Source organism: Bubalus bubalis, chromosome 4 (assembly GCF_019923935.1).
Source record: "Bubalus bubalis isolate 160015118507 breed Murrah chromosome 4, NDDB_SH_1, whole genome shotgun sequence".
NCBI classification, from domain to species: Eukaryota; Metazoa; Chordata; class Mammalia; order Artiodactyla; family Bovidae; genus Bubalus; species Bubalus bubalis.
Window position 1 is genome coordinate 145,579,772 of NC_059160.1, and position 14,907 is coordinate 145,594,678.

The 14,907-nt window shown below is 39.6% G+C and overlaps 1 protein-coding gene across 1 annotated transcript in view; it reads right to left on the minus strand.

The window, feature by feature from the left end:
• The window catches only part of PPA1 (inorganic pyrophosphatase 1), a 37,256-nt gene that overhangs the window by 15,930 nt on the left and 6,419 nt on the right, over positions 1–14,907 (minus strand). The window contains exons 3-5 of the mRNA XM_006078073.3: positions 4,779–4,832; positions 3,844–3,963; positions 667–753 (exon numbers count right to left, since the gene is read on the minus strand). Of these exons, the coding sequence (XP_006078135.1) occupies positions 667–753; positions 3,844–3,963; positions 4,779–4,832 (261 nt within the window). The remainder of the gene's footprint in view (positions 1–666; positions 754–3,843; positions 3,964–4,778; positions 4,833–14,907) is intronic.

Below are 14,907 nucleotides of genomic sequence, written 5' to 3' on the forward strand. Positions count from 1 at the left end.
TGTCATTGCTTGTGCTGAAGAATAAGTGCTCCAGAGTTTGTTTCAAACACCTATTTTAATGCACCCTCTTTACCTTTTATTTTATAGAAGTCACTGAGTTAGGTAAGTCATACAATAAGCCTGAACTTTATGACTTAAGCAACTGAATGACAACTTTCTTTTCAGTTGCTTACTCTTTTCTTGAGGCTGGGAAAGATCATAAAGAAAATAACCATTAAAAAAAAAAAAGGAAAATAACCATAGCTAGAACCTTAGAGCAACTCTACTTGATAGAGGAATCCCTACCATAAACCCCCAACATGTGGGGTTATTTAACCCCCATGGGGCCAATTCATTAGTCACTCCAAATCCTGAGGCAGGGTTTGCCTTGTTGCCTCCTGGTACCCTCACCCACTGACTCCTCATCTGCCCTTTAAAGCAATGCAGAACATGTCTAGTTCTTCCACACACATGCATATGCTATACATCTTTTCCTAGGCTAGGTTTAAATTACAAATTATAATGTACAAATGCTTAGAATGGAATGGAAGCTTTTATCACGCAAAGAGACATCATTACTTCACTGATATTCATATATATTATTTACAATGTTTTTTCAAGTAAGAACTTTGTAGATTTCATCGCTCTCATCTCAGCACTAGAGAAAGATACTTCAGGCTCCATCACCTTGCTTCCGATCTCACACACATCGATGGGGTCATTGTCACCGCAACAGCCAGTGTGCTTGTCATTGTGTCCTGGGTCTTCCCAAGTCTAAAAAACAATAAAAATAAAACTTCAGAGTGTATTATTCCTGTATGTGTTAATGACAAAAGTGGATCATGTTGGCACTAAAAGACAACATCCCGTGATCGTTCTGCAAAATAGGAATCTTCAGCTATTTATTCCTCATTAAAATGAATCCTTTATTCATGTCTTAACTACCACAGTAAGCTTAATATTGGGCTCCTGTTAAGCCTTAAAATGGATAATGATCCTATTTTAAACAGAAAAAACCCAACTATCTAATAACTGAGACAATACGCAAACACAAATGTAGACCCAGATGTTCACTTAAAAAAATGTATTCAAAGAAAACTGCTTTGGTGAACTCTTAGTACTTATTCTATTAACTGGACTTTCTTTAAAAGATGTCTCCAAGCAGAGACGGGTAATATCAAGATGGAAATGACATGTGCTGGTGGCAAAAACGCCATCACCGGTCAGGATCAAGAATGAGAAGTTTAATCAGGATTTGCTGAAAATGTCAACGGCCGGGTTTCTTTCCTGCTAAACCGTGAGGCAGAGTGCTCACAGAGCCTGGCGCCGGGGAAAGGACGCGCTGTGCTCGCCAGGAAGTCCAGTTTAAAGTGCAGCTGCTGCTTTGGTTCGTTTCCCTCCCAACCCAGAACACACTTCTTGGATTTGCTTGCTTACTCAGCTGGAGTAAAGGCAGGGAGATAAAAGTGATGGGGAAAAGAAGACCAGACCCAACAAAACCAAATTCAACCTACAGAACAGTGAGGTATTTCAGCAATGTTTTCCCAGAGGGACGACGTCTCAAGGCTAAACAGTGAATCAACGACAGCACACGGTGAGGCGCTGTGCCTAGACTCGGTGATTACCTCCCAAGCTAGACGGGCTTCCCTGGTGGCTCAGCGGGTAAAGAATCCGCCCGCAATGCGCGAGACCTGGGTTCAGTCCCTCGGTTGGGAAGGTCCTCTGGAGAAGGGAACAGCTACCCCCTCTAGTATTCTGGCCTGGAGAATTCCATGGACTGTCTAGTCCATGGGCTCACAAAGAGTCGGACATGACTGAGTGACTTTCATGTCACAAGCTAGATGGGTTTGCCCTATGTTTTAGTAGCTTACAGGTTGTTTCACAGTAGATTCCACTTAGTAGACTTAATGGTTAATAAAAACACACTATCAGCAGGAAGAAAATAAACTGAATATTTAGAAATCTTAAGTGTCACAGCGTGGGTTTAATCAAACCGGAATTTAGTATACCTTCAGTAATGCATACTGAATTCTAGTGATTCTTTATTCAAATATGAAATAAGAGCCCATACACACTGCTGTCGTGCTAGGGATAAATTGGTAAACAATGCAGATATCCCCTCACCTCAAACGGACGACTCCTTAGGAAAACAGAACTCCATTATTACTTTACCACAAAGGAGAAATCTGGATGATAGAGATAAAAGTCAACAGCTGTGAGAACTTATATGTCCCAGGTTCTAAGTGCTTGATTCCTCAAACAGCCACATGAGCTATGCACTAGAATATTTCAGGGGGGAATATTACCATCTCAGGGAGGAAGAAGCAGAAGCAAGTTAGGAAATCTAGAAAGTGGCAGACTTAGGATTTGTACCCTCTTCCAGATGGTGCAAAAAAAATCAGTGCTTTTAAGCTCTAGTTTTGTAATAGATCTGCTACTCTATCTGTAATGAAAGAATTTGTGTAGTTTATAACCAGTCCATGTTCAAAAAAAGTAGATATTTCAGAGAAGAACAAACTTTCAAATGTGAAATAGTTACCTTTTAGTTTATCTTGAAAATAAGTTATTTAAGGAAGTATTAAAATGAGTTATTACCCCCTATGTTTTTATAATCTACTCCACTGGATCATGGAAAAAGGAAGAGAGTTCCAGAAAAACATCTATTTCTGCTTTATTGACTATGCCAAAGCCTTTGACTGTGTGGATCACAATAAACTGTGGAAAATTCTGAAAGAGATGGGAATACCAGAACACCTGATCTGCCTCTTGAGAAATTTGTATGCAGGTCAGGAAGCAACAGTTAGAACTGGACATGGAACAATAGACTGGTTCCAAATAGGAAAAGGAGTTCGTCAAGGCTGTATATTGTCACCCTGTTTATTTAACTTATATGTAGAGTACATCATGAGAAACGCTGGACTGGAAGAAACACAAGCTGGAATCAAGATTGCTGGGAGAAATATCAATCACCTCAGATATGCAGATGACACCACCCTTATGGCAGAAAGTGAAGAGGAACTGAAAAGCCTCTTGATGAAAGTGAAAGTGGAGAGTGAAAAAGTTGCCTTAAAGCTCAACATTCAGAAAACTAAGATCATGGCATCCGGTCCCACCACTTCATGGGAAATAGATGGGGAAACAGTGGAAACAGTGTCAGACTTTATTTTTCTGGGCTCCAAAATCACTGCAGATGGTGACTGCAGCCATGAAATTAAAAGACACTTACTCCTTGGAAGGAAAGTTATGACCAACCTAGACAGCATATTCAAAAGCAGAGACATTACTTTGCCAACAAAGGTTCGTCTAGTCAAGGCTATGGTTTTTCCTGTGGTCATGTATGGATATGAGAGTTGGACTGTGAAGAAAGCTGAGCGCCAAAGAATTGATGCTTTTGAACTGTGGTGTTGGAGAAGACTCTTGAGAGTCCCTTGGACTGCAAGGAGATCCAACCAGTCCATTCTGAAGGAGATCAGCCCTGGGATTTCTTTGGAAGGAATGATGCTAAAGCTGAAACTCCAGTACTTGTGGCCACCTCATGCAAAGAGTTGACTCATTAGAAAAGACTCTGATGCTGGGAGGGATTGGGGGCAGGAGGAGAAGGGGACGACAGAGGATGAGATGGCTGGATGGCATCACTGACCCGATGGATATGAGTCTGAGTGAACTCCGGGAGTTGGTGAGGGACAGAGAGGCCTGGTGTGCTGCGATTCATGGGGTCGCAAAGAGTCGGACACGACTGAGCGACTGATCTGATCTGATAGGAACAACTTTTTATAGGTATTTAAGTCTTTTTTTTAAGTAGTAGGTTAAATTTTCATAAGCTAAGCTGAAAAGTACATTCCTCACAACTGCACAGAGACAGACCTGAGGGATGGCACCGTAGTTCCAGATATATCCTTTATAAGGGAACAGATTTGCAACATAACGGAGTTTTCCTTTCTTCACATCTTGTTTAATTGGGTTTAAAGGGTCCTTTGTAGCAATCTGAAACAAAAAATTTCAAATCATTGTATATTTGTATCTAAAATACTATTCAAATAGGGATTTAAGGAATTATGAAATAGGCATCCCTTAGTTCCATTTACATGATATATTTTTACCCTGAACACTTTCATAATTTAAAATAAAAGTTTCATCATAATCAGCCTGTAAGTGGAAAATTTATTTGAGGTACACAGGAACGAACAAGATGGGGAAAAGAACATTTACTAATTCCAGAAAGCAAAAATTAAAATTAGCTAGAATAAATCCTAACATTTGAGAAAATATCTAACTTCAGCTTTCCTTTAAAGCCTTTAGAATTAGTCAAATATTTGTCTATTACATATAAAGTTTTATTACTGTCAAAAAGCTTAGGTGATAGCAAATATTATGGATATCCACAACAAAAAGCCAAATTTATTAGGTGTCATCAGAATAAATTAATACAATGTGACAGAAATTCCAATAAAATTATTTTTATGGCTGGGCTGACTGAAGCAAGCCTGTTAACTACATGGAGGAGTCAACAAAGGAATTAGAGAGAGAAGACAGAAGAGAAAAAGGTGATTCTGGGTTTGGGGAGTGCCAGAAGCAAAGGCGTGGGAAAAGAAAAAGTGTAGCGTATTTGTACAGAATAAATGGTTGAGTTTAGCTGGGGCACAGAAGGAAGACAGGCAGGCAAGGGGAGATACAACTGGAAAACCGACTGGGACTAGAAAGACGACAGCCTTGGACTTCAGCTGTTTAACCCTTGAGCAACTCGGTGTGACCAGAGCAAAACTGACAACCCGTATCTGACTAGCAAAGCTGAAACATACCTCCATTTTTGCATTCGACCAGCGCGGCACTTCAACGACCATGTGAAACACTTCCTGAAAAACAGAGAAGGGGAGACGGTCACTGGCGCTCCTCTGTCCTCTCCCTTCAATAAACATACTGAGTCTCTTAATAAAATGTTGTAAGGACGGAACGCAAAGAATGTTCCTATAAAGAAAACAGTGTTAAACATAGCAGAACTTGTGTCTCTGAGGAGGGCCATCTTCAAAGCAACCGTCTCCAAAAGCTATGCATTTCCTCCAGCAACAGTGCAATTATTCAAAATGCTTTTGAGTAATCTATCAAAAGCTTCTATCTCAGAGGCGGTGTATAGGACAAACCCCAAATCAGAACAAACAAAATCAATCAGCTTGATTACCCACCCACATTATTCTCCCAATCTTGCTGTTTTTATGTTTTTTTAAAAATAATTTTATTTATTTTTGGCTGTGCTGGGTCTGCACTGCTGCAGGGGCCTTTTCTCTAGCTGCAGTGAGTGGGAGCACTCTCTAGTTGTGGTGCTCCGGCTTCTCCTTGTGGCAGCTTCTCCTTTTGTAGAGCACGGGCTCTGGGCACATGGGCTCAGTAATTGTGGCTCCCGGGCTCTAGAGTCCAGGCTCAGCAGCTATGGTGCACGGGCTTAGTTGCTCCACAGCACATGGGATCTTCCTGGGCCATGAATCAAACCCACGTCTCCCTCATTGCCAGAAGAGATTCTTTATCACTGAGCCACCAGGGAAACCCCAATTTGGCTGATTTTAAAAATCAGGTACTCCTCAAAAGAAGTTTGGCACTGGAGATAAAATAAAAAGTGAAATGTTAGTTGTTCAGTCGTGTCCGACTCCTTGTGACCCCATGGACTGTAGCTCGTCAGGATGCTCCGTCCATGGGATTCTCCAGGCAAGAATACTGGAGCGTGTGGCCATTCCCTTGTCCAGGGGATTTTCCCAACCCAGGGATCGAACTCAGGTCTCCTGCATTGCAGGCAGATTCTTCACCATCTGAGCCAGCAGAGAAGCCTTTTAAAAATCAGGTATGGTTAAAATATTTTTGGAACATAGTTATTTTACCTTCAGTGTCAAACTTCTTGTCTTTTTTTAAGATCACTGAAAGTCACTCAGTCATGTCCAACTCTTTGCAACCCCATGGACTATACTGTCCATGGAATCCCCCAGGCCAGAACTGGAGTGGTTAGCCTTTCCCTTCTCCAGGGGATGTCCCCAACCTGGGGATCAAACCCAGGATTCCCACACTACAGGCAGATTCTTTGCCAGCTGAGCTACAAGGGGAGCTGTTTAAAAAATCAGGTACTCCTCAAAAAGACAAGAAGCCTGACACTGAAGATAAGTGCAGTTGCTCAGTTGTGTCCGACTCTTTGTGACCGCATGGACTGCAGCACTCCAGGCTTCCCTGTCCATCACCAAATCCGTGGGAGCTTGCTCAAACTCATGTCCATCGAGTCGGTGATGCCATCCAATCATCTCTTCCTCTGTCATCCCCTTCTCCTCCTACCTTCAATCTTTCCCGGCATCAGGGTCTTTTCAAATGAGTCAGCTCTACGCATCAGATGGCTAAAGTATTGGAGTTTCTGCTTCAGCATCAGTTCTTCCAATGAATATTCAGGACGGACTTCCTGTAGGATTGACTGGTTGGATCTCCTTGCAGTCCAAGGGACTCTCAAGAGTCTTCTCCAACACCACAGTTCAAAAGCATCAATTCTTCTGTGCTCAGCTTTCTTTATAGTCCAACTCTCACATCCATACATGACTACTGGAAAAACCATAGCTTTGACCTTTGTTGGCAAAGTAATGTCTCTGCTTGTTAATATGCTGTCTAGGTTGGTCATAGCTTTTCTTCCAAGGAGGAAGCATCTTTTAATTTCAAGGCTGCAGTCACCATTTGCAGTGATTTTGGAGCCCCCCAAAATAAAGTCTCTCACTGTTTCCATTGTTTCCTCATCTATTTGCCATGAAGTGATGGGACTGGATGGCATGATCTTTGTTTTCTGAATGTTGAGCTTTAAGCCAACTTTTTCACTCTCCTCTTTCACTTTCATCAAGAAGCTCTTTAGTTCTTTGCTTTCTGCCATAAGGGTGGTGTCATCTGCATATCTGAGGTTATTGATATTTCTCCTGGCAATCTTGATTCCAGCTTGTGATTCATCCAGCCCAGTATTTTGCATGATATACTTTGCATATATAAGTTAAATAAGCAGGGTGATAATATACAGCCTTGACATACTCGTTTCCCAATTTTGAACCAGTCTGTTGTTCCATGTCTGGTTCTAACCGTTGCTTCTTGACCTGCATACCGATTTCTCAGGAGGCAGGTCAGGTGGTCTGGTAGTCCCATCTCTTTCAGAATTTTCTAGTTTGTTATGATCCACACAGTCAAAGGCTTTGGTGTAATCGATAAAGCAGAAATAGATGTTTTTCTGGAACTCTTGCTTTTCCGATGATCCGACAGATGTTGGCAATTTGATCTCTGGTTCCTCTGCCTTTTCTAAATCCAGCTTGAACATCTGGAAGTTCATGGTTCACATACTGCTGAAGCCTGGCTTGGAGAATTTTGAGCATTACTTTGCTAGTGTGTGAGATGAGTGCAATTGTGCTGTAGTTTAAACATTCTTTGGCATTGCTTTTCTTTGGGATTGGGTTGAAAACTGACCTTTTTCCAGTCCTGTGTCCACTGCTGAGTTTTCCAAATTTGCTGGTATATTGACTGCAGCACATTAACAGCATCATCTTTTAGGAATTGAAATAGCTCAACTGGAATTCATCACCTCCACTAGCTTTGTTTATAGTGATGCTTCGTAAGGCCCACTTGACTTTGCATTCCAGGATGTCTGGCTCTAGGTAAGTAATCACATCATTGTGGTTATCTGGGTCATGAAGATCCTTTTTGTATGGCTCTTCTGTATATAAAATACTGTGAAGTATTTTATAGTATTCTGTATATAAAATACTATGAAGATAAAACACTATGCTCCAAAAATATTTTAACCAATGACAGTTCTACTGTAATCAGTTTACAGCCTTAAACTATTTGAAATTGAATGATATATTAAAAAAAAACTCAGATGCTTACTGTCTGAAAACCCAATTAAAGAAAAATCACTTTGTTACCTCCTTTGTATACCAGAGTCAAGTATCAACTTGAAAGAGTCTCTAAATAAAACTATACTTTAAATAGTTGTAAAATTATTTTTTACCATGGAATAAAATTTTAAATGCAGTTTTTCAGTTTAAAACTTCTATAAAAGGGCGCACATGATGCCAAATCTGCCATTACTTTTCTAAAAATGCATATTTTAAACAATGATTTAAAATGAAAATCACTTAATGACACACTTATTAGAATTACTTCTTTGCTGCTGCTGCTGCTAAGTCACTTCAGTCGTGTCCGACTCTGTGCAACCCCATAGACGGCAGCCCACCAGGCTCCCCCGTCCCTGGGATTCTCCAGGCAAGAACACTGGAGTGGGTTGCCATTTCCTTCTCCAATGCATGAAAGTGAAAAGTGAAAGTGAAGTCGCTCAGTCGAGTCTGACTTCTTTGCTACTTTGCATCAAAAAACAGGGACTGATGATGATCAGTACAGGAAATAAGCCAAAGGTTTCCAGACAGTAATTACCTTGCTGCTACTTTGGCTAAGCAGAAAGCTACACAGATTTATATTCAAGAGGCTAAAACTTCTGTCACTTATTTAGGTTCTTGGTCAAACTAAGGGAGACTATAGTATTCCTCAGTTTCTGCTCCAAGCCTTCTGACACCTACTCTATACAGCATAAAAAACCCAAAGAATGGTGCTATGTTGTGCTTAGTTGCTCAGTTGTATCCAACTCTTTGCCAACCCATGGACTGTAGCCCGCCAAGCTCTGTCCATGGGGATTCTCCAGGCCACAATATGGAGTGGGTTGCCATGCCCTCCTCCAGGGGATCTTCCCAACCCAGGGATCGAACCAGGGTCTCCTGCGTTGCAGGCTGATTTTTTACCAGCTGAGTTACCACGGAAGCCCAAAATATGGAGACATTATTTAAATCCAGGACTTAGTATACTGCTCTATCCCTGAAGTCATACTGTATGGTTTTAGAAAAAGTAACACATTATTCATGGGTAGGAAACCTCAGACTCAATATGTGATTACATGTCATTCTACTCACTGGAAGCGTCTAGTAGCTAGCACCACGTCTACGCCTCAGGTGTTAAAATGAAAGATCTGCACATTCGCAAACAAGTCAGAACTTAAAAGTGTACAGTAGTAATACCCTTAAGGTCCACAAGATGGCGCTGTTACTACATGAAAAGATTACCTGAGACCAGAACACCAAGGAAACTGGCTTTTCTTAAACTTTATAGGTTAAAGCGTCTGCCCGCAATGCGGGAGACGTGGGTTCAATCCCTAGGTCGGGAAGATCCCCTGGAGAAGGAAATGGAACCCACTCCAGTATTCTTGCCTGGAGAATCCCATGGACGGAGGAGCCTGGTGGGCTACAGTCCATGGGGTCGTAAAGAGTCGGACACGACTGAGCGATTTCACTATTTTGTATTAAAATATAGCTGATTAACAGTATTGTGATAGTTTCTGGTGGACACCAAACAGACTCAGCCATACGTATAAATTTATCCATTTTCCTCCAAACTGCCCTCCCACCCAGGCTGCCACCTAACACTGAGCAGAGTTCCCTATGCTACACAGTAGGACCTTCTTGGTTATCCATTTTAAATATAGCAGTGTGTACATGTCGATCTCAAACTCCCTATCTATCTCCTGCCCTCATTCTTACTTTCTGGAGACCAGAAGTTTGTTCTAAGTCTGGGATACTGGCTAATCTTTTAAAATAAAATATCAACAAATGAATAAAACACCTCAAGTAAAAAAAAGCAAATAAAAATCATTGATTCAAAGTTTGGAAAATACATTGAACACTTTATTAAATGATAAACACATAGAGATCCTCAAAAACCACATTATCTAATACTACAAACCTACATAAACTATTAAGAATGTAGAAAAAGAGAAAGAAACAACATTACTGGAAACAGAACATCTTTCAGGAAACAACTACTGAAAACAGAAGAACTCTGAAAGCCTGAAGGTTTGGTACTTCTTAGAAATTAGCTGAGCCAAAAATAGCAGGGAGTATCCTGCAAGAAGCCCCAGAGACCGTTCATTCATTTTTCATCAACAGATATGTATTGAGCACCACTGTTTTGTGCCAGATACAAGCAGTGAACAGATTTCAAGCTTTTTCAGCTCCCGAAGAGTTCGGATTTCTGAACCATATCACTTAGCTTACAGGCCTCAGGCTATAGCCTGAAGTCCACACATCTAGGTGAGGACCTGTGTAAAATGAATGTTTAGCGATTTTTCAAGTGTAGGTAGCTACCATAGTGATTACTGATTCTTTTTTTAAAGTAATGAATGCGTAATAACTTTCAGTCACTACTTTCCCCATCAATTATTATCAAAAGAGGGTGTTTTCCAATTATTTTGATACTTAAAAAGGGAAGATGTTCTTATTCTTTAGAAGGAACTACTAGTAAAGAACAGTTTGTTTCTCCTAGACACCATGTCTGCAGTTCAGGGAGCTGCCACTAGGCACACAATGATCCTCAGGATTTTCAGGGCAACTGATATGAGAAATCCAATCAATCACTCCACTGCTACTGGGGAAAAAAAAGCAACACTTTTTCTGTTAAAACATAATGCATTCTATTTGGAACTCTTACACACTGTTGATAGGAATGTAAAATGGTACAGCCACTGTGGAAAACGGTATGGTGGCTCCTCAAAAAATTAAAAACAGAATTACCATATGATCCAGCCATTCCACTTCTGGGTATATACCCCGCAGCCCCAGAATTGAAAGCAGGTCTTGAAGAGATCCCTACACCCATGTTTGGGGCAGCATCGTTCACAACAGCTAAAACCCAGAAGCATCCAAGTGTCCTTCAAGGCAAGAATGGATAAGCAAAATGTGGTATGTACATACAACAGAATACCATTCAGCCTTAAAAGGGAAAGAAATGCTGACACATGCCACAACAGGGATAAGCCCTGAGGATGTTATGCTAAGTGAAATAAGCCAGTCACAAAAAGACAAATTACTCTATGATTCCACTCACAGGAGGTATCTAGAGAAGTCGAACCCATAGAGATAGGGAGCCGAATGGTGGTTTCCAGGGTGTTGGGGATGGGGGAGAATGGGAAATTATTGTTTACTGGGTATACAGAATGTAAGTTTTGCGAGATGAAAAGAGTTCTGGAGATGTAGAGTGGTGAGGGTTGCAAAACAAGATGAATGTACTTAATACCTCTGAGCTCTATACTTCCAAGTGGTTACGACAGTCGATTTTATGTTATGTGTATTTTACAAATTAAAAAAATGGAAAAAATTATGCATTCTAATATTTCCAGTGTTTATGGCAGTTAAATACTACCTAAAAATTCATGCTTTCTTTCTTTAATCCTAACTGGTTTCAACTATTACTTAGCTCAATGCTGGATTTATTATCTTGTTATTCCCATTGTTAAGGCTTCTCAGATCTGTTCTCCACTTCTACTGTGTTTTGGATTCTAAATTCCTGCTCTGGCATCAAGCTTTCAGCTCCCTGTTTACAGTTTCAGAGCAAGAAAGCCTGAAGGTTTGGTACTTCTTAGAAATTAGCTAATTTCTAAGAAGCCACATCCTACTAATTCCTAGTAGGATGACCTTGACAAGGCTGTAGGAAGCAGGGGAAAGACAAACCACAGCTTCCAAAGTCTGAAACATAGCCATCAGTCTGACTGCCCAGATTTATAATCATTTCATCAGTAAGACGAAAATGTTAATGCTATAGCTGTCCAGATTCTAAGGAGACCAGAAATTCTAAATCATAGCGTTCCATTAATCAAAAAGATTTAAAATAAAATTGCTTTAGAAATAGAAGAAATCAACCTATATCTCAATCAGGTTTCTAACTTCATCGATTAGCCAGGAGTATTACAGTGAGCATAGGTCTCATTTCCAAACTGGTGAATTTTCTTGGCAATCAAGTCAGTAGTCCGACAGGTCATTTACTAATGAACAGGCTATGACTATTAGGTAAAGTGTAACTCCTAACATCATTAAGTACATATATAGGGAATATGTTCTTAATTACATCCCATCCATGAAACTTAGTAGTAACGTTAAATGTGTCTTTATTGGGAGACTTATGATCTTTTCCCAACACTGGATCTGAAATCTGGTGAACATGACTTGCTGTACTGCAAAATTGCATAAGTGGCTTAAATTAGCATTTCCATGTTGATTCTTCATGTGTTTCTCTAAATAACTTCAGAAACCAAGTAAATACCAGACTTAGGAAGAAATACGAACTCATACTGATTCCACCATCCTTTTATTTTTCTGTTTTGCAATAAAATTAGGGGAAAAAAAAAGTGGTAATAGAATTTTCTTCTAAATTTATCAACAGTAGATATGAAGAGGCTGAAAAAAAAAAAAAAAAGGGCAGCTTACCTTATTTTTTTTCCTAACCTCTAGAGTATTTTTGAAATATAAAATTCCTATTAGAAGAGTCCATGTATTTAGTAAGGAAATGCTCTACTCCCATAAAGGTGCTTTTGTAAAGGTACAGCAGATATCATTTCTAACAGTATTTTTATCCTATTAAGTACTCACTAAGGAACACCTGGTTTTAAGTTGACTTCAAAGTCAGTTCTGAGATTACAGGATATATCCTAAATTGTTAAAAGTAAACGAGTTCCTCCTGTGCGCTGTTGATGGGGTTGTAAATTGGCCCTTATGGAAAATGCATGGCGGTGCCTCAAAACACACACAAGAAAACTATCACATATGATCCAGCAGTCGCACTTCTGGGTATGTGTCCAAAAGAAAGTAAATCAGAATCCCAAAGAGAGATCGTTACTGCGTTGCTCACTGCAGCATTATTCACAATAGCCAAGATATGGAAACAATCTAAGTGTCCATCAGTGGGTGAGGGGATAAAGAAGATGTGATACACGTGCACGCACACACGCAAGTGGAATATTCAGCCTTTAAAAAAAAAAGGAAACCCTGCCATTTATGATAATACGGATGAATGTGGAAGATACTATGCTCAAGGAATTAAGTCAGAGAAAAACGAATACTACATAACCTCACTCATATGTGGAATCTAAAAAAGTTGAGCTCATAGAAACAGAAAGTAGAATGATAGTTGCCAGGGCTGGGGGAGCCTGTTGGGCTGCCACCTATGGGGACGCACAGAGTCAGACACGACTGAAGTGAGTTAGCAGCAGCATAGGGGTAGGAGAAATGGGGGGAATGTTGATCCCCCCAGTCTGAAATGTACAGACTTTCAGTTATAAGCATGATAAGTTCAGGAGACCTAATGTATATATAGCATGGTTCTATGAATTCTGCTAAGATAGCAGATCTTACCAAACACACCCAAAATAAATGAGGTGGATGGAGAGGTTAATGAACATGATTAAGAGGATCATTTCACAATGTTTACATATACCAAACATCGCACTGAACACCTTAAATACAATGACTATTCGACAATTATATCTTAATAGAGCTGAAAAATAAATTTTTAAAAATGGGCTCCTGAAATTCTTTCAATGACAAGTAACAAAAGTCTATTGGAGAAGCTGACACAAAAGAAATGTGATTACCAAAGTTCACTTGTGTGCCCCTTGTTCATTTAAATTATAATTTCACAAAGGAAAACATGATTTACATCAACCAAAAAAAAATTTTCTCAACAAATTAAGTGTCCAGGGAAGATAGTTAACCCATTAAAATTTAAAAACAAACACGATTCAGTAATGCTCATTTGTTTTCCAATCACACACATTTTTACTCATAGCAGTTTCAAAAAGCTCTTGTATTTGGTAACGTACACTGCCATATACCACACACATATAAAATAGTAAAACTTAATTGACATAATAAGCTCCTATTTTTTCCCTTCAGATGAGCTTTAAGATGACTAAATTTTGGAAATAGATAGCTTAACCATATCTGTTTTTCTTATCTTTATAAAATCAAGCAAGAGTCTGCATATCAAGCTGTCAACCTTTCCTATGATTTGCAATGACTAAGAATTTTGACCATAGAACCTCTTTCAAGAAAAATGCACACTTACACCAAACTGCAATTTCAGAAAGATTTCAGAACCTCAGAAACTCATCAATGAGTATTCCAGGGTCTCAAGGCCACCAAGAATCCCCAAACTAGAGGAGTTTATAGCCTTCCCAAATAAAAAAAGTTCTTACTCATTTCTTTTGCATTCTAAGTTAAAAAAAATTAAGCAAATCTTTTTTTTCTTTTTCCTGCTTCTCCTCCCCGCTTTTTTCCTTTATAAACATCAAAGAGATATCAACTGTAGAAAATCTGGAAAACACCAAAAAACACAGAGGAAAATCTACCACCCATTCTCAGTTGAGCCCGTGTGGCTCAATGGTTAACACGACAGGTTCTAACAGCTGGGTGTGCACCCTGCCACTGCTGCTTATGAATGCTGGTTGGTAATCCTGGACAACTAAGTTAATGAAAGAACCCAGCCTGGAGATTGGAATGTCGGCTAAAGGAGATAATCCACATAAGGGCTTTAGCATGGTGCTAAATGTAATCTAAAACACCCACTAAAACCAACAGTGCTCAGAGGTGAGGCAACTTGCTCAATATGACCAAGGTAGTTAGTGGCAAAACCAGGACTAAACCCAAGGTTTCTTACTCCCAGTTCAGTGATCTTTCTACACTAGAGCTCTGAAAGGCTTCAGACAGAGCCAGTCGCTGTGGTTAACATCATCCTATTGTGGGGGTTTTTTGTGTGTTTTTTTTGGTTATTGTATATTTAGACTTTATAAGCCAGGCATTATGAATGCACATTACATGCATATTTAATCATCACAACTTTTTTTTTAGTCAAATCCATCCAAAAAATTTTGTCTTTTCATTTATTTTTTTGATTGATATATAATTGACTTAAAATATGTGAGTTTCAGGAGTACCACATGGTGATTTGATATTTATATACATTATAAAATCATCACCATGATAAGTCTAGTTGCCATCTGTCACCATACAAAGTGATTACAATATTATTAACTATATTCCCCATGCTGTACTACAT